The 25526-nt window shown below is 38.0% G+C and overlaps 4 protein-coding genes across 9 annotated transcripts; 3 read left to right on the forward strand and 1 right to left on the reverse strand.

Moving 5' to 3' along the window:
- Positions 1-1593: 1593 nt before the first annotated feature.
- LOC103979102 (bZIP transcription factor 12) lies at positions 1594-5252 on the forward strand. 3 transcript variants are annotated; one of them, XM_018823599.2, is made up of 5 exons: positions 1594-2457; positions 2538-2609; positions 2942-2971; positions 4686-4746; positions 4838-5252. In XM_018823599.2, exons 1-4 carry the CDS (start codon positions 1810-1812, stop codon positions 4704-4706), a joined length of 771 nt encoding a protein of 256 aa, XP_018679144.1. In that variant the 5' UTR covers positions 1594-1809; the 3' UTR covers positions 4707-4746; positions 4838-5252. The 3 variants fall into 3 exon arrangements, with proteins under 3 accessions (XP_018679144.1, XP_064992727.1, XP_009393411.1); XM_065136655.1 differs by having other exon boundaries at positions 4686-5252; XM_009395136.3 differs by lacking the exon at positions 4686-4746.
- Positions 5253-6292: 1040 nt separating this feature from the next.
- Positions 6293-10268, reverse strand: LOC135629367 (tubby-like F-box protein 8). Of its 4 annotated transcripts, none has more exons than XM_065136634.1 (6): positions 10012-10267; positions 8735-8813; positions 8167-8633; positions 7850-7937; positions 7291-7423; positions 6293-7182 (listed from the first exon to the last, which is right to left on the reverse strand). In XM_065136634.1, exons 3-6 carry the CDS (start codon positions 8542-8544, stop codon positions 6456-6458), a joined length of 1326 nt encoding a protein of 441 aa, XP_064992706.1. In that variant the 5' UTR covers positions 8545-8633; positions 8735-8813; positions 10012-10267; the 3' UTR covers positions 6293-6455. The 4 variants fall into 4 exon arrangements, with proteins under 4 accessions (XP_064992706.1, XP_064992688.1, XP_064992711.1 ...); XM_065136616.1 differs by having other exon boundaries at positions 9934-10267; XM_065136639.1 differs by lacking the exon at positions 8735-8813 and having other exon boundaries at positions 10012-10268.
- Positions 10269-16024: 5756 nt separating this feature from the next.
- On the forward strand, positions 16025-20221 carry LOC135584999 (sm-like protein LSM3B). The gene is made up of 3 exons (XM_065136697.1): positions 16025-16192; positions 17643-17738; positions 19798-20221. The coding sequence occupies exons 1-3, from the start codon at positions 16076-16078 to the stop codon at positions 19876-19878; spliced, it is 294 nt and encodes a 97-aa protein (XP_064992769.1). The 5' UTR covers positions 16025-16075; the 3' UTR covers positions 19879-20221.
- A 686-nt stretch (positions 20222-20907) lies between these two features.
- On the forward strand, positions 20908-25439 carry LOC103979098 (soluble inorganic pyrophosphatase). Its single transcript, XM_009395131.3, has 9 exons — positions 20908-21134; positions 22510-22637; positions 22730-22758; positions 24056-24121; positions 24271-24378; positions 24465-24530; positions 24612-24732; positions 24842-24923; positions 25138-25439. The coding sequence occupies exons 2-9, from the start codon at positions 22514-22516 to the stop codon at positions 25178-25180; spliced, it is 639 nt and encodes a 212-aa protein (XP_009393406.2). The 5' UTR covers positions 20908-21134; positions 22510-22513; the 3' UTR covers positions 25181-25439.
- The last annotated feature ends 87 nt before the right edge of the window (positions 25440-25526 follow it).

Consider the following 25526-nt stretch of genomic DNA (forward strand, 5'->3'; position numbering starts at 1 on the left):
TAGCTTTAACCTCAATCTATCACTGCCTACCACTTTTCTGTCTCATTTCCTGAATAATCCATGTCTGAATTGATAAGATATTGGCCTAATTTTTGTTTGATGAGATAATTGATCTAATAATTAAATATAAATTAATTAAAATATATATATATATATATATTTGCCTTTGATCTATCAATTTTTGATGTTTTTCCTGTCCAGTTTGTACTTCAGTAGTGTGATTTGTTTCATACAGTGTCACCTTTTCTTCTCTCTCTCTCTCTCTCTACATGATACTGCATATTTTCTCAGACAATAACTTTCTGATAAGTGGGATTTTACATTGTTTTAGGTAGATGATTCAGTATGCTTACATTTCTTCTTCCCTTGCTTAATTTTATCCTTTATATTCTTCCTTATAAGTCATCACAGCAGCAGCAGTAGCAGTGATGATAAATAACTTTTAAATTATTTTATACACATATTATTTATTTATTTAACTATTATAAAATTATATATTGGGAGACCAATTTCAAAAGGAGAAGTCTTAAAAGATTTTAACCACATATAATTTAAATTAAATGTACAGTTCGATTGGATGCTAATTTATTATTTATGTAGTCGATGTATCGTTGCATGTCAATACCTCATTTATTTATTTTCGGGCATCCTACCAACGGAACAACACCCACTCACCCAACTAAAAAGACTATAAAGGTCCCAAACAGAACGTGGTAAGGTCCCGACCTTCTCGTGGGACCCACTTAGTTTTGTCTCTTTCCTGGTGTGGGGCCCTCGAAGTTGCGGGAAAGGCTGTTGTCACCCACTTTTCTATTATCGCTTGCGTTATTAATCAAAGCATGGGAGGAAAGAGAGGCTTTCTTTTTAGGAGTGCGAGAGCCAAAGCATTCGACCCCAGCGATCTTCCCGAAGACCTTCTCCTCACTCACCGACGGAAGGTGGGGCCCGCGTGGTGATCCCTTGTGGAGATCGTCTACGGGGCGTGAAACATCCAAACAGTTTCGGGCCTGCTTAGTTAGCCCTTCCTTACCGTCGATAGTAAACGCCATAAAAGTCGACCGACAACAGCGACAGCCAAAGAAAGCCACCCATCGTCAGTGCTCGTTTTCGATTGGAACCTTATCGTCGGGGCCCATCGATTGTTGCGAAAGGGTAGGAGAGTGGTCGGTCCGGCGGTCCGTAGTTACGGCGTTGCACTCTTTTGTTGTTATTACTGCTTTTTGCAATAAACCCCCTCACATTTATCTAATTCGAGTCCTGTTTATCTCTAAAGGACTCCCATATGTTAATTCAAAAATGACACATTTATTATATAGCATTTATCAAATAAAATTCAACAACCAGGTTTGAGAAGTTATTAAGATTTTAAACATAAAAATTATTTTCAATCACTTTCAAATATTCTTCTTTTCCTAAACTTATCTATACATATGAAAATTGTTAGTTTAAGAATGGTATATAATATTTTGAAGAAATTAATATCATTAGGGATATACATGTCAAACTTAAAGAGCAATTGCGTAAATTGTTAGCTTTAAAGGGATATATATGCAATATTTCCTTTGAGGTTATAATGCTTACATATCATTTTCTTAGAAACCCTCAAAAGGTTAATAAATTCGAGTTCGGTCCGTCTCTTCCGCGAATACCACGCGGAGACGACGACCTCTCTCGCTCGCGCTTTCTCTCTCTCCCCCTCTCCCGACAGACGGAGAAAGAGTGAGAGATCGAGAGAAGGGAGAAATAGATCTCCGAAAACCCTAACACTAACCCCCATCGCCAGCGATTGGAGATCGAAATCCGCGGTTCATGGCGTCCTCGCGGGTGATGGCGTCCTCCTCCTCGGCGAATTCCGATCTGACGCGCCAGTCTTCCATCTGCTCCCTTCCAGTCACCGATCTCCAGAGCTCCATCAGCGGCGGCGGAGAGCTCACCAAGAACCTCGGCTCCATGAGCATGGACGACCTCTTCCGCAACATATGCGGCGACAACCCCGTGGCCTTCGCAGGCGGCGCGGAGGGTGGAGTCTCGGTGTCCCGGCAGGGTAGCTTCGCGTTTCCGAAGAGCGTCGGCGAGAAGTCAGTGGATGAGGTGTGGCGGGAGATCACCGCCGGCCGGAAGGCGGACGGCGGGGACGGACCCGGATCGGAGATGACGCTGGAGGACTTCCTGGCGAGGGCCGGGGCGGTGGGGGAGGACGACGTCGGCGTTCCGTCGGGATCGAGCCAGGTGGCGTTTCAGCCGCATCCGGTTGTGGGGGATCGGTTGGGGCAGCCGCAACAGTTGCCCGTGGAGAATCCTGCTTTGGGGCTTGGGAATGGAGCGGAGGGTGTTGGAAAGGTAGGGAGAGGGAAGAAGAGATCGGTGTTGGATCCGGTGGATAGGGCTGCGCTACAGCGGCAGAAGAGGATGATAAAGAACAGGGAGTCCGCAGCTAGATCGAGGGAGAGGAAGCAGGTCTTTGATCTATTGAACTGATCGCTCAATTAAGCAGTAGCGAGCTAAATATTTGATCTTTCGGAATTTGTTGTTTTCAGGCTTATATTGCTGAGCTTGAATCTTTAGTCGCACAGTTGGAGGAAGAAAACGCACAGCTATTGAGATCTCAGGTAAGGCGATATCTACTACCTGATCATGTTGTATGGTTACCAACATATACCATGCAATACTTGCTGATACTGTTTTACTACCGAAAAAGATTTGATGTGTCTTTTTCTGGGAGTGTTAATAAGACCAAGCTTCTGGTTATAGTAACCAAAGATTTGGGCAACAAAATCTAAGTGAATGGGTGATCAGCTTCTATAAGTTAAGTGTTCTTGATGCTATGACATGATCTTGAGCTATGCAACAATCTAAAGGCTTTAAACCTAAATACAGCTTTCATATAAATGTTCAGGTTGTTCTGTTTTACAATGGGTTCTGATTAAACTATTACTTGCAGGAGCAGCAGCAAAAGATGAGAGTTAAGCAGGTATGAGCATCCAACAGAAATCAAAGTGCTCCCTGTTGTTTCTCCCATCACAAATGAGTTTATCAGTTTAAAGTCCCATGTTGAAGAGACTCATTCTATTTGAATTATTTTTACACACATTTATAACCATTATGTTATGTCTATGGCCCTGCTCATAAAAAAAGAATAATTTTATTCTACTGATTCTGATGCATGGGAATTTTAGTATCTGTAAGCTAACCAATTTATTACCTTACTATGTTTTCATAGAAAACAACTTTTGATTTTTTTTGTTTTTACTTGAACTAGTTTTAATGGTGACAATAGGAGCATGTATATCTCATATGCCGATTAGGAGATGATTCAGGCTTTGTATTAGTCTTCGGGCCTTAACGGTAGAGTTGTATACTAAGTGGGTGAAGCTATATAATGATTCACTGGGTCGAATATGCCTACCATTGAAATCTTGGGTTTAAGCACAAATGCCATGTAGTTTAAGGCATCTGAGTTATTGGGTCAGTGGTTCTTTTAGACTGGGTCATGCACCTGTATGCTACATATTAGTTAACATGTGTATCTTATTTGTCTCAGTTTGATGCATGACATTGTTTATTAGCTTTATTCAAGACAACATATTCAACATGCGAAATAACATGGTAGTTGTACAATGTATTGGTTGGTGAATTAACTTCATTTACGTCAATAGCTCTATCCAAAACCATCAAAAAATTGAAAAGGTAAGAATACATGTCTTGTAAACTAACTTTACTCATATTGTGAAGAAAACCAAAACTATGTTTCTCTAAATAAGCAAAAAAAAAAAAGACTGGAAAAACCTGATGTAATTTTTCTTTTCTTGGTTGATTTATTATTTTCTTATTTCACTCTATTATTTATCTAGCCTGTAACTTTGGAATTGCTTAAATTATGAAAGTTAGTTCACCGACCAAACCAAACATAATGAAAACACCATGGGTTGTCTTTCCTGTGTATGTGTGTGCAAGGATACACTTGCAATGATGTTTCTGTTACTTGCCTATTTCATAATTTAGTGAAAGATGATATGCCAACACGATATTAAAACTTGGCTGAAGCTTAAGACATGTAAGCTATTGCATGATTTACCATGATCATCCATGTTTATTTATGTGACATGATATACAATTTTAATATACACCACATGCATGCTAATAAGATATTTGCAACTATTTTGATTTCTTTAACATTTCATCAATGTAAAGGTTCTTTCTATGGAAAGCATATGTACTTCTTGGTATGAATGCCCAAAATAATCTCATAGAATTCCATTTTAAGATATTTAATATGAGCATTTTGGGATTTTTTTAATGTGTCGTGGATTTATTTCTGATCTTATAAAAATTTTGATTTATTACATTATATTTGTATTTGATATTCTGACATGTTAGTTCCAAGACTCTTGCCTTCTCAGTAACGTCAACCGTGGTGTGGGCTCACCTTAAGTCCTTATTGGTCTCCTCTGTATGATATCTTTATATTTCTGGTTTCTATCTGACTGCTATTGATAAAAGTGACAGTGTCAGTAATATATGTAGAAGTAGGATGAGGTTAGGCATCTAATATGTTGGTTCTTTTTTTTGGTAATTTAGAATTTTGTTCATTTTGCTTCATATTTACCTATGCACTTATATCCAAGATCATGAAATTTACTGATTTATGAAGCTTGCACTTATCATGTCTCTTAATCTGTCTTGAGCTGTCTGGTTGGGCTAGTTGAATCCGAACTCAAAAGCTATTTACCCAAGAACATACTAAAGGCCAGTAGTGTCAAAAATATTCTTTTTAAGCATTTGCCTATTACGTTTGCAATCGTAACAATGAAGTTAATAGCTTACAATTGTTTTGCAGCTTTTGGAAAACATAGTACCAGTTACTGAGATGAAAAAACCACGCCGAATTCTGCGAAGAACTTGCTCTATGGAGTGGTAGAGAGAGAGAGAGAAAGAGAGAGAGGGGGTATCAAAGTTAGACTCAGGAGATCTGTTTCCAGTGATCCTTTTGAGTGGATTTTTTTGCAGTGTATAAAGAGAACCCATCGATCCAGGACAGGTAGTAGAACAACATTTGGGCGTCATGAAGGATGATGGCTGTGTTATCATCTCATTGTTTAGCTATATTATCTTCATTAAAAGGAGTGGTATCGTACAGAAAGAAACATAAATAAGCAACAGACGCTAACCACTCACAAACCCTGACTATCTGATTTCTCAAACTTGTTTCCATGGTTTTAATTCATACCCTTTTTAGGTGTTGTTCCTGTTCAGTTTTGGGAGGATTCCCAGGTAGCTTTCTTGCCCTGTATGCCTGTTTGTTCTTCATTTATTTTCACCTTAATATTTTTAATAATATAGCATTTTATGCAATCTGCTAATTTCTTGTCACATTGAAGGTTTTCATTTTCTATCCACCTAGTTGGGGCAATATTCACCCAATCAGGACTTTGACATGTAGACAGCAATTTGGCAGAAAAAAAAAAAAGGCTATAAAAAGGCACCTATCAACAGGTTCTTCTCTCTCCTCTCTCCTCTCGATACTTGTTATTCTATATATCGGGTACTAGACTTAGGAGGGCATAGGTTGTTTTCTTCTTGAGATTTGCTCCGAACAAAGATTCAGAGTTCGAATAATTTGGATTGACAGTCGACTTCCATACTAACACCACCAATTTGTGAGTAACGACGCATTTCCTATCAACAATGTGCCATCAAGTCCATATGCAGTTCAAAAATACTTCCACCTTTTTCCCCAACAAAGAATTGCATCCCATCCTCTTTGAGCTCTTCTGATACATACAGCAGCTATACGAGGGTCGTAGTCGGTAAGCCAATTAGCATACCAGCTGCTCGTTATTGGTTTTTGTGCTCTGCCCTTGCCATAAATCTGCCCTCCATCGAATTAATCACAAGCTATGTCTCTTTTTCAGAAGGGCCACCATCCACAGGGCCCAAAGAAATCATGTCATCCATATCAAAGGTGCGATCAACAATGCCTATTCCAACAACATTACCCAAAAGAGACACGATCTTGCAGAGCAAGGGCTGATCCCCTTCTATATCTGACTAGCCATTTACAGATAAGTCATGAAAGAAAGGGGGCGAAGCAGTTCATTTTGCCACACAAATGAACTGAAAACTAAACTCAAGTTGCCAGATTTCACATTATAAAGAGCAACCGATTCAATATATCAAACACATATGCACGCACAACCGAATGGATCAACACAAAACAAAAGAAGTTAAGAGAATCCGAATGGGTTTTACCAGTTTCTTAATTCAGCAGAGCTTGCAGGAGCAATTAGGGCAGTTTGTTGTAATAGACGAAGGATATATATACCTTGAAACAAAACACAGTTGCAGGTTACAGCTTGCACACTAGCAACCAGGAAGAATCGACGTGAAACAGCAAACACATCTTGAAAATTTCATCCTATCTATTCAGTCATTTTTCATCAATCAATCCTGTTCTACTATTCACAAGCCAACTTGGTGTCGAAGCTGCTCAAACAGATGGCAAAAGCCTGGAATGCGGACAGTGGATACCTGTAATCCATGGTGAACATATCCTTTGCCACCTTGCCAAACTGAAGTATAATTTTATCATGCTCGGATGGTGCTGGTGGCTCCGATGGTGTCGGAGCTCCTGCAGCAGGCTGCACCGCTGATATCAGCTGGAAGTTCTTCACCGAAGCTACAGTCACTCGACCGCGGAAGTTGAGGCACCAACATTGCAGCTGCTCATGCCACCTTGGAGGCTTGTTTCGTAGCACCAGTGGCCTCTCTTTGATCTCATTCTCCTCTTCCCCCTCTTGAGTTCCTCCAGTAATATCGGAGAAGCGTGAGCTGTTAAAGTCCATGGAACGGTCCATCATGGAGGACTTCGAGAAGGACATGCTGCGGAACGAGTCCTCCAGGGAACGGGGAATGAGGTTCTCAGGTTGGCCAGGGACTGTGCGACCAGGTTCAAGTGATGATGCAGGTATGGAGTACATGACGCAATGCATCCGTCGTGGCCCTCGTGTGCCAAGGACATTCAGCTCATAGGTAACCTGAGCTATGCTGTAGCTGCCAGAAGGGACTTTAGGAGAGACTTTCTTGGAGAACCTGTGGCTTGTTCGACCAGGTGGACAAAGGGCTGCCCCGTTGTATGGGGGTTGAGTGTCATATATTACAAATTTTGTGCCAAGAAAATTTGACCTACAGTTTCAGCAGGAAGAATATAGATCTCAGAACAAAGCATTAAGACTGAGGTTTATGGCAATTACGTATTAACAAGGAAAAAAAATTTGGCTTCAAATCCAGTACCTCAGCTTTCCAATATAGCTGTAACTTGACCTTGATATATTGGCGGCATCCATTGAGATAATGTACTCAGTACAGGTTGTCCGACGATTCCTTTTGGCTGATAGGAGGAACTTCCCAGTCTCAACAAGAACAGCTACAGCGAGAATAAATCGCAAATGAGTGTGTAACACAAAAATTAAACGTGTTCTACATGCCCATGCACATGACAAATGGCAAGAACTTGACACAAGGGATCTCAAGAAGCAATGAGAGAGATCATACGTGCATAGAACAAATGCAACAATAAACTACAATGCCAAACTTGCCCAGCACTATTTTTGGTCTTTGTGCAGTACATGAAAAGGATAAGAGGAACCGTAAATGCTGCTGTTACATCTAATGGAGAATAGTTGATGGAGGACAAGTGGAACTGATTAGTAATCTGAACAGGCAGGAAAAACATGGCTAATGCAAGAAGATTCCTCCGACAGAAAAACTGATGAGAAGCCAACTTTACATAATTCAAAAGAACGGTAAACACCTTTGGAAATTAAGATAGATGAAATGGAACCAAACTTACAAGGGCTAAGACATAAGTAGAGACGATAAGTTAACTTTGATTTATCCCTCTTAATATAACATTGAATGGTTCCTTCCCGAGATCCAGGCTGCAAAAGATAGCAGGCATTAAGAAGGTAATAAATCATCACCATGTAAGTAATTCCTATGTCACCATATCCCATGAGATCATTTTTGGTAGCAAGGTTTACCTGTCAGATAAGAAGGCATTTGTTGTTGCCAAATAAATTACATTGAAATAAAGGATCTCAGTTAACACATCATAAATGACACAAACGGCTGAATTTTGTGAAAACCTGGTGAGAGCAAAAAGACTACCTGTTTCAAAGCAATTGGAAAAGTGAGTTTCCCGCTGAACTCTGGACTCTTAACAATCTCTTTGCACATCTCCCTCCAAGTTCTGCAGACAGCTGCACAGGCAACAACATACTTGCGCGATGGCCATGTGCTTTCACTTGCCTCCAGTCTCTTAATCACATCACGAAGAAGCTCAGGAGGGAGGCTAGCCCAGCGACTCTGCTGGACCACGGGACATGGATCATGTAGTTCCTGCACAGAGCATTGGGATTTCCCCCTCCGATGGCCAATTAGCCCTGAAAGCCTCACATCAAAACTCCGCCTTGATAAACTCCCGAAGCCATCTCTGAAACTCCCGAAGCCATCTCTGACATCACGAACTATACTACGGAATGACATCTAGTCTAATTCAAGCAGTAAAACAGAGCCAGAAGTAGATATCTAGTGGTGTGATATCAAAAAGCCTCCGATGAAGTGCGTTCAACTGCCTGCAGAAACAAAAAAAAAAAACTCTCTCTAGATATCTTTGAGAGGATAGGATCTAAAGCAGAACAAGTATCGGAAGAAGGTGAAATAGTAAAGTTCACACCTTACTGGTTCCTTCTTTTATTATTTAGGAATTTGAAAGCTTTGACATACTAAACCCAATATGCACAATAAAACTTGAGCTGCAAAAATGGAACCGTGCATTAAAGCCTTGAATGTCTAAAGATCAACTTGTAACAAGACATCAAAAGATGAGATTGACACAATTGTAAGTGTTCAAAGAAGACAAACAACTGAATTGAAAAACCACATAAATCGCCTAAAGCAGGGAATAGAATGAAAGTCAACCGCAAAGATATGGCATTGACAGCATGCCCATATGTCATGATGATAAGTTACTGGACTACATATGCTTGAAAATTATCCTTGATCCTTCATTGTTGCCTATTAGTCAACATAGCTGCTCTGTTTATACCTTTATTCTAGTAACAAATCAATTTTCCTTGTTTGACTTCAAAAATGACAAATTTATCTAAAACATGTTCCCTGTGTGCATTACAATGCACTTAAATCTGTGTTAAGCATGGAATCTTGATAATTAGACCCAAAAAAACAAGGGAATTGATCATGAAATTTTCTTTTTTGTTTGTTTTTTGGAAGAAACCAATTCAACCTAAAAAAATAATTGGATGAACTCAGAGAAGCCTATAAAATGAAGTAATAAAAGTGCTACCATCTAAATGTTCAATGTTCATGGACGACTTATCTCAACCAACCAAAAATAATCCTCAGAAATGAGAATTGACGCCTTTACAAGTGGGCAGAAGAAACGAAAGGAACAATAAAAACGAATCATGCTCTTCTTCATATAAAATCTCCCGCTTCATAGCGCCTCCGAGCACTAGGTGCAGACGTAGACTAACCTCATCCAACGCCACAAGGTGCGAACTGGAGTGCAACAAGCACGGGTATGAGAAAGGAGACATGTCCCAAGGAAGAGGAACGGATTCAAAGTTAACGGCTAGTCTAGTTTTTGCTCTTGCGGGTTTAGGGTCGCAGTGGAGGCCTTGAAACCAAAAAGGACGGAATTTTCCCCCTTCGCAGAGACTAAACCTAGCTAAAGAAATCATAACCCCTAATCACACAAAAAGAAAGCCCTTTTCCGAAGAGATATCTGAAGAAAAATCAGAAAAGAACATCAATTAAACAAAACCGCAAAGAAAAGGACTCCAAAATCAAAGCTTTAACGCCCAAAAAGAGGTCCCAAATTGGCGCTGTTTCATGAATCTCTACGATTATTACCACAGCATCCACAGAAATCACCACCGACGAGCTACAGCCAACACCGACAAATGCACAAACGCCCACATCCATACGAACCCAAGGCTACGCAGGCCCGAGTACTTCGTATTCCTTTGACCGGAAGGCAAAACCTCCAAGGGGAAACCCGGGAGCACGGCGCCTTAAAACCCCCTCGCCCTCGATCCGACGACACGAAACGAATCGCCTCCGGCCCGATCGATCCCTTGCTTCTCTCCCTCCGAGAAGACGGAACCCAAAGCTTCGTTCAATCCAGTCGAAGAGGAGGCAATGGGGCGTGGGGCGGGGGGCGGGGGAGTGGAGAAAAGGGGGAGGAGGCGAGGGCAACGGCATTATGTTACTCTCTTAATCCCCCTCCGTCGTCGGGCGGGGTTGACTTACCGTTCGGTTCCCATCACGTAACGAGCCACCGCCCCTTAACGGCGTCAATCATTAACGTCTCCGGTTGTTTCCCTCCCGTGGGCGCGAAGCTTCCAGATTACTATTAGCCCATAAATCGGCGATTTTATGCCATCTAATTATTATTTCTCTCACTTACTATCACAAAAATAATTAATTGGTGGAAAGAAAAATAATAATTTCAAAAAAAGTAGAGAAAAAGCAAGAATTTATAGTGATTTGCGCTTGTGGGGATCCCACTATGTCATGCCCATGCCATCGATGTGATGGGATGGCAGCACATACCATAGTGGTCAGTGGTCCATGATGCGGCTCCCATGGCTGACGTGGAACGCATGGCGTGGGGTAGCAGTGGGCCAGCCCGCCACAAGTGCGCGCGCCGACCTGCCCCGCCCCATTGGTCGGAGGAGGCGCCGCCACCTCAGCGCCGCACGTCGAGCTGTGAAAGGAATCTGCCGGTGGGCCCGTGGGCTGGGTCGGTGGGCCCATTAGTTCTAGCGAAACCCGCGGTAGCAAATGGTAATGCGTCCATGGAACGAATACTCCTCACGGCGGTATACGTTTCCATACGTAAAGCTATCACTTCCAATTCACTGTAATCGTGACAGGACAACTCGATTAGAGTAAGATTGGGCCAAATCTAATCGATAACTATCGATTGCAGGAGTAGAGTGGTTCAAACTTGGCTTCCTTTTGTTTGATTTATGTTGACATGGTTAGGTAGGAAAATTATGGTACAATTGGCATTCGTATCGGCACATTAATTTTAAGGTTCTAAACAAAAAAATGTCACATTAATTTTAAGGAATATTGTCCTCTCAAGAAAATGTATATTTTTTGTAACAATAGGTTAAGTGGCGTAGATAGGATTATATTCCCTAATCTTACATTTAGTTTTAATCAATTAAACTAAATGATATCTGTAAAAAAAATTAATTCTTAATAAATAGAATTGATAAACTAATAGTATAATATATCAGTTTCACTTACCAAATATTAAATATTTAAAACATCAATTTATATTATGAAATATGATACTCATTTATCATAATCAAATTTCAAAATCCTTCACAGTGCTCTGAAGAGATTCCATTCCCAGACCTTATTTTGGTTGCTTGTCTTTGTCTCTCTCTTAAAGAAGGAAGAGGTTTAGGCTTCTTCTTCTCCCATAGTCTACACCTTTCTTAGAAGACCAGTTAGTTGGCAAGCTATTGTGTCTAATCTATTCTCAGAAGACTACTACAGCCAAGTGGAATAGCAAGATGACACATGGGAGCAGTTCTTTTAGTTTTGCTCTTGGCAGGTGCATGTGAGGTGGATTGCTTACATGAAGGGAGATCACAAAAACTAGTAAGAGCAGAAGGGTTGTTCATATCCATTGAGACAAATTGATGAGTTATCTATCACTCCAATAGTTTTTGTTCTTGGAAGACTCCAACAAGGATGTGTTTAGCATGATAAAGATTGTTAGAGAGAGAGAGAGAGAGAGAGAGAGAGAGAGAGAGAGAGCTATCAATTGTGTGCCACAACATGTCATTCCTGCAAGCTATCATCAATTGTTTCTTTGAGCACTTTGTGGAAGGTATGTTTGAGTGCAGACACAGAAGACAACAGCAGTTAGTGAATTGGTTTGAGTGGCTTGGAAGGTTTCACTATGATGTTTGCTGGTCTTATGTAGTGATATTGATCAGTCCCGATAACCCGAAACCCGTTATACAATTAATCTTATCGATATGTTTCTGAAAATGTTTACTTAAAGGAAGAAAATAAATGTATCTCATATAAGTATATAATTATAAAAACTATATCATAATATATGTAACAAGATCTTTCTAATGATCAAATTAGTTTGCATTTATTTTAAATAAAAAATTAAAATATTTAAATTTAGTTTAGAATGAAAAATACTTTATATAACGACAATTTTGATTTTATATATCGATTGCATAATACTAAATAGATTAATAAGAAAATATTATTTTTAGATGTATGTTGATGCAATATATCTGATTAACGCTTTGTCATCGATCATATTTTGTATGTTAAGGCCCGAGTAATAGAAAAATAATGATCATATATTAACATTATTAGATTGAATGCTAATCACATTGATCCTTTTTAAGACCTATAAGTATATTGGATTCAAATACAGTTTCTACATGGAACCATCTGATAACATCCTTAGAGCAAGAAGTACTCACCATAAAAATGATGGGATCTCATCAAAAAGGAAAAAAAGGTGTTTGGAATGCACATTAAAAGTTGTCCTCGTTATACAATCCTTCGTTTCCATTCAGATTTAAGGTCTCTACATCTTAGCAATAACTCATCATCATTAATTCTTATATTTTTTATTTAAATATTATTTTATTATCTAATAGATTAAAAAAAAATAAATTATTTATTCATCTTCAAACTTATTTGAACAAAAATTAGCAAGAAAATCATAACCCCACATCTAAGATGTCTTTTTACAATGTATCAAGTTGGCCAATATATAAGTTTTCCTGTTCATGTTTGGAGTAATTTAAGATCAAAAGATTACATTGACACTTTTGGCTAAAACTGTTATATTAATCAAAATATTTTAAACTATCCATCAAATTGGGTTATTAAACCAAAGTATAATAAGCTGATAGTCTGTTTTAATCCAATTGCCTTTCAAACATTTTCTTGAGAGATACTAAAAAATAACTAGATATTTAACAATAATAAGAAAGAAAATCTTAATAAAATTACATCTAATAACAACAATAATGGATTCAGTAATGATTCAAATACTATAATTTGTACCAGTCAACTTAGAGGAATGATTAAATCATTGGTTAATTTATATTCCAAGAGCCAAACTCATGTGCATGAGACAACTTGAAAGAAAAAGAAGATAAAATCCCACCAAATTGTCTTTGATAATATAACCAACCTCCCTTATTTATGTAATCCTATTCATTGTCATTATTCATGTTGACCAACAACTATTCAATATTATTTAATCATGATGTACCCTTAGTTCATGGTTTTATCATCCATGATGACTTGCACACAGGGTCAAAAAAAAATTCTCCTCAACAAATCCCCCTTTAATAGGTATCTCTATGATGCAACTCAACAGATAAGGTGGATATATATTATTATGGGACATCACCTAACCCAATTATGACATGGAAGGGTCCACAAGCTGGTAGCCAAACCTGTGTTGCAAGTTTCATTCAAATAGGATTCCTACAATTGAAGGCTCTTCTGAGGGATGAAGTATTCAGATCACAATCAAACAATTCAAGTCCAGTTTGACTGCTAGACAATTTGGACAAGAATTCCACCAATTGCTGTATGTTTCCAATGATCAATTCAAGTGTAACTTCTCTTCAAACATACCCTAAGCACTAAACCCTAAAAATAATAATAAGTCCTTCTTCGTTCCTTTTTAAAGCTTCTATTGAAATTGAATGATGGCATAAAGTTCGTTATAAGCAAAATCATAGTTTGACCTAACCCATATCAAATCAAACCATGATAATTCGAGTCATAAAAAAATAATCTTATTATGATACTAAGACTTATCCTTTACTTATACGATGAAATCATGATCAAAATTGAATCATCAAATATATCATAAACAAAAAAAATCCTATGAATCAACAATCAAACATAAACAAAAAAAAAAGATTGATAAAAAAAAAATGGTTCGACACTCTTTACCTATATATATTGGAAAAATAAAATCAAATTTTCGATCAAAGTATAATTTCCAACTTAAGTCATGTGCACTCTAACTTAATCTTTAAATAATTTTTCTTATTTTTTTCCTTGATATCATTATATTTTCTCCCAACCAAGACTTTATTAAATAACCAAACGCTAATATACTTGAATTATTTATCGTTCAAGTAGTCTTATTTCTTAATGTAATTATGATTTAAAAAATACTTACAATTAAAAGTACTAAAGAAGATTTACTATTCTGAAGGTCAGAATTCTCAAACATGATTTTAGAAAATGAAAACCAAAAGGAATTGTCATAAGTAGTTAGAATGAAATATCCACAAATATTGATCCAAGACATTATTAGTTTTAAGATATTAAGATATCAACTGTGGAGCAAATTCAATGAGGTTATGAGAGGATGTCACACATCAACATCATAGCTTGGATCATCATGCATTTTCTTTTCCTCAACCTGCTCCTTCCCCACCTTCATCTAAGATATGGAGATGGATGCTGCCAAAACTCTTTTATCTGTTCTCTTTGGATGCCAGTGTGGATTGGATACTTGCTTAGTTCACCTGGTTGGCTTGTCAAATATGGTGGCTGAAGGTGTTGCCACTGTTTTAGTTGAATAACATGTGCTTAGTTTGCTTGGATGTAAATGAAGATGATGATGATGATTCAACATGTCTTTCTTTCTTAGTGGTGGACAGGTGACAGATATCCATTTCCTTGCATTGTGATTGTATTCATCAATCAATGTTAAAGATTTCCACAAGACTATTTATTGCTCACTTGAACAGTGTTTTGGAGGTTCAAGGAACAAAAATTGTGGCTTCTCACAGTATTCAATCAAAAGACTGGAATATATAAACCAAGTGGAGCCAAATCAAATAGTTGTGAGATTTCTAATAAAGAAAGCTATGTCTTAGTGTTGATTTAATAACAGGAAGTAGGTTGTTGATGAGATCACAACATCCATCCATCCACTCAGCTTCATCTTAAAGTTTATGAGCAGTCAAGTTGAATGCAGACCACAATGAGATTTGATCTGATCGCATAACCAATGTCAAATAGTTCTTATTTCTATTTAACTCATCTACATGACATGGGTGAAAGCGATATCCCAACTATCACAAATGACTCTTGAAATTGCTTTACCATTTTAAATCCCTAACCCTCGAGAACATCATCATCGTTAACTTAAATATCGGAGAAGGATTATTCACCAACTCTTTGGTGTTTCTTTTTGTCTTGCAAGAAATCATTAGTTCAAGGAAAAAGCAATCATATAGTCGGTAATCCCAACTAATTAAGGAATGTAAATATTTTGATTTCGTTTGAATAAGCACTCTTAATCTTAAATTTTTCTATTACTATTTTCTTGACATTTTGAATATCCGCGAGAAAGTCACTAATTTGATTATCAGAAGAAGATGATCATCAGAAAATCTATAACACTTCTTTTTTACACAAAGTCACTTATTTAGATTTTATGATATTGATAGTGTTAAAAGTATATATTAATTTTTTTCTTAACAACTTAAGTTTTTGTTATTTATATTCAATATAGAGACGGTCATGAGTTAAAATTCTTTATCTTCCTTTTTTTTAATGTCAATATACAAATCCATATCCAAATCTTATTTTCAAGAATCGATAGGTTCAAATGACGTCGGTAAAAAATAAAAAAAATTAATTTTTAAATGATAGAATTTATGTTTTCATAAATATATAAAATTCATGATATAAATCTTTTTGACGATACATATAAATTGTTGGATGCATTTGCTGCCTTCAAGAAAAAGGAAATTATTTTTATTTTTAAATCATTTTTACGACAAGATATAAAACACTAATTATTTTTCATATAGGATTACGACTGGGCCGAGATGCTTAATTGGGCCGGTCATGGACTTTGGGCTTGGGCTTATGTCTCATTTCGTGGGAAGTGCCGCGAAAGGGTTTCGGCCGCCGGACGATTGGAGGGAGCGAGGCGAGCGGGGGTAGGTAAAGATCGATGGCCAGCGAGGAGGAGAGCGCCGTGAAGGAGCCTCTCGATCTCATAAGGCTCAGCCTCGACGAGCGCATCTACGTCAAGCTCCGGTCCGATCGCGAGCTCCGTGGAAAGCTTCACGTACATAAAACCTCTCTCTCTCTCTCTCTCTCTCTCTCTCTCTCCATATATATATATATATATATATATATATATATATATATATATATGATCCGATCAATTTTCTCGCTTTATGCTTCAGATCGACATCATGTCCCATGGCTGTTGTTTGCCCTTTTAGTTTGCAATCAATGCTGTTCTTCTCCCTAGTTCTTTACCATTTTGTTACGGGTGCAGTAATCTAGGGTTTACATATGTGAATTGGACTCTTGCATGCTGCAGGCGAAGCGTCGAAAGGATCTGTGTTTTATAAGTGTCAGGGTTCCTGAATATTTATTCCAGTAGGAAGTCATGGGATGAGATTACACATCTTGGTTGGTGGTAGCACCAGGCAAGTTTTCTTGATGGCAAAGAATTGCTTTGGCTGCTTTTCCACTGGTGCAAGTGAACGTCCTCGAAAAAGTAGGATACGGAGTTGTAGTTTCTAGTTTCTTGAGGTTTGTGGTTTTGAATCTCCATGGTTGTGTGAGGGCCCTTTGATATGCTCAAAATATTATGCATGGGAACCAGGACATTTTGTATAAATAAAATCTCGGAATTCACCAAATATAGACTAGGAATATCATGGTGAACTTACATCAAGGATCTGCTTTGAGTTCTTATTATTTCACTTAGGTACAAAATGAACTTACAAACGCATAAGCAAGATTGATTTGTGTAGTACATGCTATCTTCTAATAAAATTGTTTCCATGATAGTTCAGTTGAGACTAATTTTTAAAACATGCAAACTAGTGACTAATATAAGGGTATTAGACTATATAGGACTATGATTGAATATTTGCAGTATAAGTTTTTGGCAACATCAAGAGAAGAGTTGAGCATATAATTAAGATAGATGAACAAGAAGATTCTAGAAGTAATAATTTTGGTAACATGTATCATTCAGAAAAAACTTATTATTTGACACAACTCATTTGTGTTTGTGTTCTCCACCCTATTGATTACATCAATTTGACCTCTCTTTTTTTCTCTTCAAAATCCTTACTTATAATGACTCCATCGGTTTTGCCTTTTTGATAGACCATACCCTACATTCCATGGTTTTACCTATATAAATAATTGATGTCGTATGTATTTTTAATACACCTGTTTTAAAGTCTATTGATGTCATGGGCCAATTGATATTGTCGTCTCTTTAAAGGTGCAAAATCTTCTCTTTGTTTTATCCTCACCGTTAATCTTTAATGTAAATATTTGGATTTTCAAGACAAATATTGCTTCTTAATGGATGGCTTAAATTTGGGTTGTATATGGTTATTAATTCAACAGAAATTCTTACAGTCTGGCGTAACTTTTCCACCTTTCCATGAATCTATAGTTGGATTATGGTCTTGAATATGCTATCCAAAATATCTTCTTAATGTAGTAAATAGTAATGCAAGTGTTCATTTGTTTTCTTTTCATTTCAGGCTTATGATCAACATTTAAATATGATACTTGGGGATGTTGAAGAGATAATAACTAACGTAGAAATTGATGACGAGACTTATGAAGAGATTGTTCGGGTAAGTCACTCCTGCTTGTACCTGTATCTCTGTTTTGAACACTGATATATCAATGGGCAAGGTTGCCCAAGCACGTTGCTTTGATTCTGATATGGCATGTTATGTTGAAAAGTTAACAATTTTTACTTATTTGATTCTGATCAAGCTTAATCGATTTTGGAAAAAGAAGACGAAACCATTATGCCATATAATTTGTAATTTTATTGTTTAAACAAAGGTTAAAAGAAAGTAAAATTTATAAAGTACCCAAGTAGTTGCAAGACTATTTTGAATCAAAGCCAAATGCAAAAAACCCATAAAAAGGAAAAGAAACCTTAAAAAAGCATCAGATGTGAGGTAATTTGGAATTGAAGAGGACTATCTTGAGGCCTTGACAGCAGAAGCAGGGTCAAGGGGGGAGATGGTTAACTTTCATTCAAGCTTCTAATGCTCTTATGGTTTCAGACCCTTTTGTTCCTTGGATGATATCAGGGGTAGACAATCGCTAGTTTTTGTACTGGACCAGTATGGCCAGAAGATTCAGATAAGGACAGAGGAACAATGAATAGGTTCTCACATGGTCGGAATACTTACATTCAGCAAGTGTGTCGGAATACTTGCATTGAGCAAGCGTGCTTAGACACCGATGATGGACTGTGGTTTGCCCAGGTGTTCATGAGGCTGCTTACCTTGAGCAAGTATGCCTAGACACTGAATCTGAATTGTGGTTTGCCTTGGTCCAATTTGTTGGTTATCTGCTTAAAGAAGGAATTCTGTGTCTCAGCAACTCCATCATTTGCCTTCAAAGGTTGAAATTAATGTTGCTTGTGGTATAGTGTCCATTATTGATCTCTTTAGATCAAACAGCATAAACAAGACCATCAGAAGCAGGCCTTCAGAGCTGGAGGTGCACTAGATGTGGATGAGCTGCTTCCTCAACCAAGAACAGACACTAGATCAACTTTTTGGGAAGCCCCTGATGAAAGCCTGAGGGTGGCCATTGCTACCTCTCTCTCTCTCTCTCTCTCTCTCTCTCTCTCTCTGTGATATATATGGTGGCAACACTGCAGGCTGCATGTTGAAGGGAGAGTCAAAACGGGAAAGAGAGCGGGTGGCTGGAATGGACTTGTATTAAGAGAGGGCAAGCCCAAGCCAGTAAACAAAGCCTTGAGAGACTTTTGATCAGTGTATCCTGATTTCCTTTTACCAGGAGAGGCTTTTGATCGGTGCCCCTCATTTCCTTTGAGTTGTTTCTGTCAAAAAGTCAAAAAAAAAAAAAGAGTGCATCTTTGTTAGGATATCTCGTCTCTCTCTCTCTCTCTCTCTCTCTCTCTCACACACACACACACACACACACACACGCGCGCGCGTGCGTGCACACACACACACAAACACATCCATTCACATGTGTGAATTGCATGCTTGGAACACAAGCACATGATACATGAGAAACACTTTAGCCCTTGAAAGGAATGAGGTGGAAATTATGGATGGGAGAAAGGAAAAATGAGGTTACACTCATTCAAACCATGTAAACTTTTGTGGAGTAGATAGGAAGCAGCAGGCAGATTGTTTGATGGTTTGGCGGTCAGGTACATGCTCATTGCCTTGGAAAAATATTGATTCGGTTACATCACAAGGTGGACCACTCTAACTATTTGTTCCTTTGAGCTACGTTGATCAAGCAGAATTTCCAATCTCTTCAAGGTGGTTACACCTTTACAATTTGGCTATCTATTTCCTATAGGATTGTTGTTCAACAATATTATGTTGTTCTACCATCACTAACAGTGGTAACATTTTTCTTCTGCCCCATTATATCTAATGTTCTGTATAATTAGATCAAGATACTGATAGATATTATTTTGTATGGAAATTAATGATTGTAAAACGTCTGTGTAGTTGACACCAAATAGTTTTGACATTACAAGTTATTGTTGTTATTCTCAAAACATACATTTTCAAGTTTGACAAATTAAAAGATTCATCTTCTGATATATCTGCTTAGTTAAATCTCAAAGTTGTTAGTTACAGATCTGTTCAATTCCCTCTGATAATTAATTAGTTTTTTCTTTTACAGTCCACCAGGCGGACCGTTCCATTTCTTTTTGTCCGAGGTGATGGAGTCATACTAGTTTCTCCGCCTCTGAGGACGGCATGACAGCCTGATGAAGGATGTATTGATGATGCACCATCTCTTTTTCGGTGACCATAACTGAAAATTATCTACAGTAGTCGCTTGTCCATGGCATGTATGAATATGTTTAGCAGGTTAAAGGATTCTTATTCATATTTCAACAGCACTCCAGTTTTAGTGGGATCACCTGTATTCAGTTGTGCATCTGACAGCTCTATTGTGGTTGTACCAATACTAGAGTCCTGAACCATGTTCTTGTCCGCCAGATTTCATATGTTGATTGGTCCCTGATGTTTTTACAGCAACCAGCACATCTTAGCTGCAGATTCATAATTAGTCTATACAATTGCACTTGATCTCTGAGCTATTGTAGGTGTTGTCATCTGGGGAAAGACTTCTGCACTTCATTGGTTTATCTTTTGCCTGTGTGTTCCAGTTGGCTTTGCCAGGCTTATGTGATATTGACTTGGGTTTAGTTGGCCCTGCTGTTAAGCTTTACATATAAGCCGTACTGCACTTGTATCATTTGGCATGGAAAAAGCCATGTTGTGGATGAGATATGCCGGGAATATTAGGCAAGTCATAAGGAGGAGTTGGGTGGCAACTCATGTAGTTGGTGCTATCAACGAGAAACAGATGTGTGCCCACAAAGAACCACGTCCATCCAAATCCATCTTTTAAGCTCCACCGTCATCGTGCATTGGTTTGTTTGCATTCATTGCCTCCAAAGTCGCTCTCTCTCTCTCTCTCTCTCTCTCTCTCTCTTCTAGTGTATCGGACCGCATACACGAGAATGGATGCCGGAGAAGATTGCATGCCCAACGTACAGAAACAGCGATGTGATAGGTAATACTAGTAAAGGTTTGATTTTTGAAATTTTAAAGTGATAAAATAAAAAATATATATAAGAAGATATTTAATCATAAATTTTATAATATATATATATATATATATATATATATATATATTATTGACTAATGGTAAAGGCGATGTATCGACCGGACATCAAGGATAAAGCTTAGCTCAGCCTTTCGTTTACGGGCGGTGACGATACCTCTTCCTTCACCGCGAAGACGTGAACACGCGGCTTCCCGCCCTCTTCCATCGTCGTAGCGGGGGAAGTCAATAGCCCCGCGCCGAACCCGGTCCGGGAGCTTATAAATACCCCCTACCCCGACCAATCTCTCTCGCAGAGCAACCCATTCGACCGGCGTCGATCTCTCCCCCGTCCTCCGTCTCCCTCCCCAAAACCTTGGCGTCCGAGTGAGTCATTGGTCGAGGTAAGAGCGACGCCCTCGCGATGATACCTTTCTCGGGATTCTTTCTCCTCTACTCGCTCTTGATCCTCCTGCAATTTTCTTTCTGGGGAGAAAGGTCGCTCTCTCTCACGTGATCTGATGCGGATTTCGTTGCCCGATTTATTCTGTCATTTGTATTCTGTTTAGATCCTCGTTAATCTGGCTTTTTACTTGCTCGATTTGACGTGAGACGCTTCTTGATCTTGATGATTTCGTGTTTTGTGGTAGAAAACTGGTACGTTTTGCATGATCGCCATGCGATCGTTGTAGATCCAACTCGAAATCTTGTTTAGAATGATCGGATGAACGGGCAATCCACTATGTTGGTTTGGGGTTTATTTTCTTTAATTAACTCTGCAATTGTTGGCAAGCTTGATTCGCGTTTGTCGATCGAGCATCACGAAGTAAAGGATTCGTTCCACGAGTACTTTTTACACGGTGATACCATCTACATAGCCTTAAGAGGATTAATCATAGAATAGACGGGTTGCTTATGCAATTTGTACCAATTACTATTGTATCTATGCCTATATGTATGGTGATAACAAGCGTATATGCACGTTAATACACTAGCAAGGTGGTGGTAACATGCTTTATGTAAAATGTCTAAAGTTTCACTTGACACCTTTGAAACTATAGATAATCCTTAGCACCTTGGATCTAATATCATGACCATTTCCAACTTGTTTCTTAACCAATATTGTCATTGAAGAAATGCCAAAAGAAAATATGTCGATGTGTACCTTAGTTGATGACCCCCCCCCCCCCCAAAAAATGAAACAAAATGCAAGAAAGGAGCAGAAAAGAAAATGGATAAATAAATAATTTCCTCAAGTGACCAAATTTCAATTCATATGTCCACTATATATTGAATTGACAATGCAAAGTAGAAGTCTTACGGCAAGAAAAATGTATATCTAGCAAGATGGAATTATAAAGTGTCAAAATTGCAAACGTGAACCTGCATACTAAGATCACTTTCCAGTTGCAATTTGGCTACTCATATCTAACAAGTTTGCATATCTATGGTGGCTCAGTTGTCAGTGATTTTTAATGGTAATTTGTATTGAGTTTTGTAGCTTTGTTTGGTCCATCTTCTGTTTCCAACTTAAAAAGTTTTATTAAAGACTTGTAAGCACAAAAGCTTTTCAAAGTCTACAATGCCTTACATATATTTGTTTTTTAGTTGTTTAGCCTCGGTGACAGGGTAGGGCTGTGTAAAGTGACCATGCCCCGACCCACATTGATGAGATCAGAACATCGTGCACTGAGTTTCCGTCTTTTAGTTGCTCAGAAAAGATATTTAAAAGGCATAACTCTTGTAATGCAATAACATGTCACCTGCTTTTCTCTATAGAAATATGAGTGAAGAAAATGAGGCTGCATCTGCAGACAATCACCCAGCTCCACAGCTGAATGAAAGGATCCTATCATCATTGTCAAGGAGATCGGTAGCTGCACATCCCTGGCATGATCTTGAAATAGGTTAGTACCTTATGCAAAAAAAGAAGTAACATTTGCATCTTCAAATTTAAACAAAATAAATTTTTTTGACTAAATACTTGTATTTCGTGCAGGTCCTGGTGCTCCTGCTGTCTTCAATGTTGTAAGTGTTCTCTAAGTTCATACCACATAGGAAGTTGATATGAAACAAAATCAAATACCAGGGATGTAAAGATAATGGTTTTACTTGATGCCTAGTATTGAGTGCTTGAATCCTTATCATTAATCAAATAAGGCTTCATGATGGAGTATACAGTCAATAGAAACGAATTCCAGTACAATTTTCTGTGCCTTTGGAGAACAAACATACATAAGTTTCAGTAGGAAAGGGGCTAGAAAAGCACAAAGACCACCAGATGAGAAGTAATGACAATTTTGCCAGACTAAGGCTCTAAAAGAAACAGGAGATTAAAAGGGAGAAATACTGCCATTGATTTCTCCATCTAGTAATAAATTTTGCATATCTATCTGTCTTGAGAGATTTATGCAAATAAATCCTTTGTTTCTTTCTTTTTCTCGTCCTTTTTATCCTTTGAATTCTTACACTGTGTCACAATATTCTCTACATGTTTCTAAAGTCAGTATTTTAGCATTTGACTTGTTTGATTTGAAGATGTGAAATCTAGTCATTGGTTCTCTTATAAAGTTCACAATAAGTATAGCAATTTGTTTCTTTTTCCTTTGATTGGCAAGATGGGAAGGGGAATTGCATGGCAAGGTGTAGTTCTATGCAGTGCCATTGGAGAATGATGTATTGGAAGAATTGGCTAACTTTTCAGACATATGGGCAATGGATCAATTTTCACAGGCATCAATATGGAATTGTAAACTTTGCTAGGGGCTTCATCCCACTATGCAAAATTCGTTCTGCAGGCCAAGCTCTCATGTATCAGCATTAGCAGATCCATAGTTAGTCAGTTGTGGTCAATTTTGTGTTTAAGCACAGCCTGCTAGATGTTGCCTGCCGCTGTGATTCAGTTGCCCAAAGCTTTGGGTTCTGGTAGACTGGTTAACCAATCTTCACTTTCCTTGAGCCCTGTAACATTCTCTCTGTTCTTAACTTGGTTTCAATTTGCATAACTTTGGAAAAAGTTGTCACTACAAGTTCAAACGGATGTTTAAGTAAATTGCATTATATGCACTGGAAGTACCAATTAGTACAAGCAAAATTTGATGTGGAGTGTCAGCACCAATAGGCAGGGAGATGTCATACTAAAAATGATAAATGTCAAGCATAATTTTCTCTGAGGCTGCAGTAATATGTATGGCTTGTTCAATGATTGGTTAAAGATGATTGACATGATTTTCAGCTTTTAACTGACTACAGTTTTTTACTTCATATTGTTTTTATTCATCTATTGTTGTCTGTTTGTTCTTACGTTCTTCTATATATAACATAGGTTGTGGAGATAACGAAAGGAAGTAAAGTCAAATATGAACTTGACAAGAAGACAGGGCTGATTAAGGTGTGTTTATCTTCCGTGAACAATCGTCAATACATATGAAACCTACCAGAATATCTACTAAGATTTACTCTAATGTGGTCTCTTTTATATATTCTTCTATTGTAAGATAATATTCTTCTTATAGTATTCAAACACCCGAAATTTCACAGGTTGATCGTGTCTTGTACTCATCGGTAGTCTACCCTCATAACTATGGTTTCATTCCTCGCACACTTTGTGAAGACAATGACCCAATAGATGTTTTGGTCCTCATGCAGGTTGAACTCTTACTGCTTATAGCCAACTTTGTATCACGCCTGCTGACTGATGCTTAATATATTACTGTGGACGTTTATTTGATTAGGAACCAGTTCTTCCTGGATGCTTTTTACGAGCCAGGGCCATTGGACTAATGCCAATGATTGATCAGGTGATGATTTGGATAGAATTTAAAGTGTGAATATTTTTGACTCCAAACTAAAGTGCTACAACTGGTTTGCCTGGATTTCAGGGGGAGAAAGATGATAAGATCATTGCAGTTTGTGCTGATGATCCCGAATATCGTCACTTCAATGACCTTAATGAGCTGTCTCCCCATCGACTTGCTGAGATTCGGCGATTCTTTGAAGACTGTATCCTGTCAAATCCATATTTTTCATATTTTTATTAAGCTTTTTGTAAGTTTGCTTTCTCTTTTCCAAGTAGGAATACATGCCATAATCCTTGATAAACACACTTCAGACAAGAAGAATGAGAACAAAGAGGTTGCAGTCAATGAATTCTTGCCTGCAAGTACTGCTCGTGAAGCCATACAACACTCAATGTAAGCTGGATAAAAATAACATATCAATGAAAATATAGCAAACATGTTTCTCATAGTCAAAACACATTTCCCTTAATATTTCTCAGGAATACTACTATATTTGGTAAAACTCATAGAGAAGAGACTCACTAAAATTTAGACCTTGATAAATTATGTAATAGATCAACCAAGACATTGGTAGGTTAATCTAATTACAGTTGGTGAATACTCGCAGGGATCTCTATGCTCAATATATCCTGCAGAGCTTGCGGCGGTAGAATGGCTGCACCGGGTTTCATAACTTCTTCCAAATATGGTCAAAATGGAAGCATCTGTTTGACTAAGCTTATGATTTTGTTGCCTAAATCAAACTTAGGTCAAAGCAACAGATGATCACCTTTGTTGAATTCATCGTGTTGATTAATCTCATTTTTCGTTCCAAGTCAATGTCTTTTGGTCAAGTTTTTCCTCCCCCATTGAGATGTTGGGATGGACTGAATCTTTGCAATAAGATATTTGAGCTTTTCCCTTGTTTTATGACTTGACATCAATTATTATAATATAAGTAGTATCTTTTTCGAAAATATTTCTAGGATAAGCTGAAGAAATTGAAGCTGGCGATTT

Source organism: Musa acuminata, chromosome BXJ1-3, assembly GCF_036884655.1.
Source record: "Musa acuminata AAA Group cultivar baxijiao chromosome BXJ1-3, Cavendish_Baxijiao_AAA, whole genome shotgun sequence".
NCBI classification, from domain to species: Eukaryota; Viridiplantae; Streptophyta; class Magnoliopsida; order Zingiberales; family Musaceae; genus Musa; species Musa acuminata.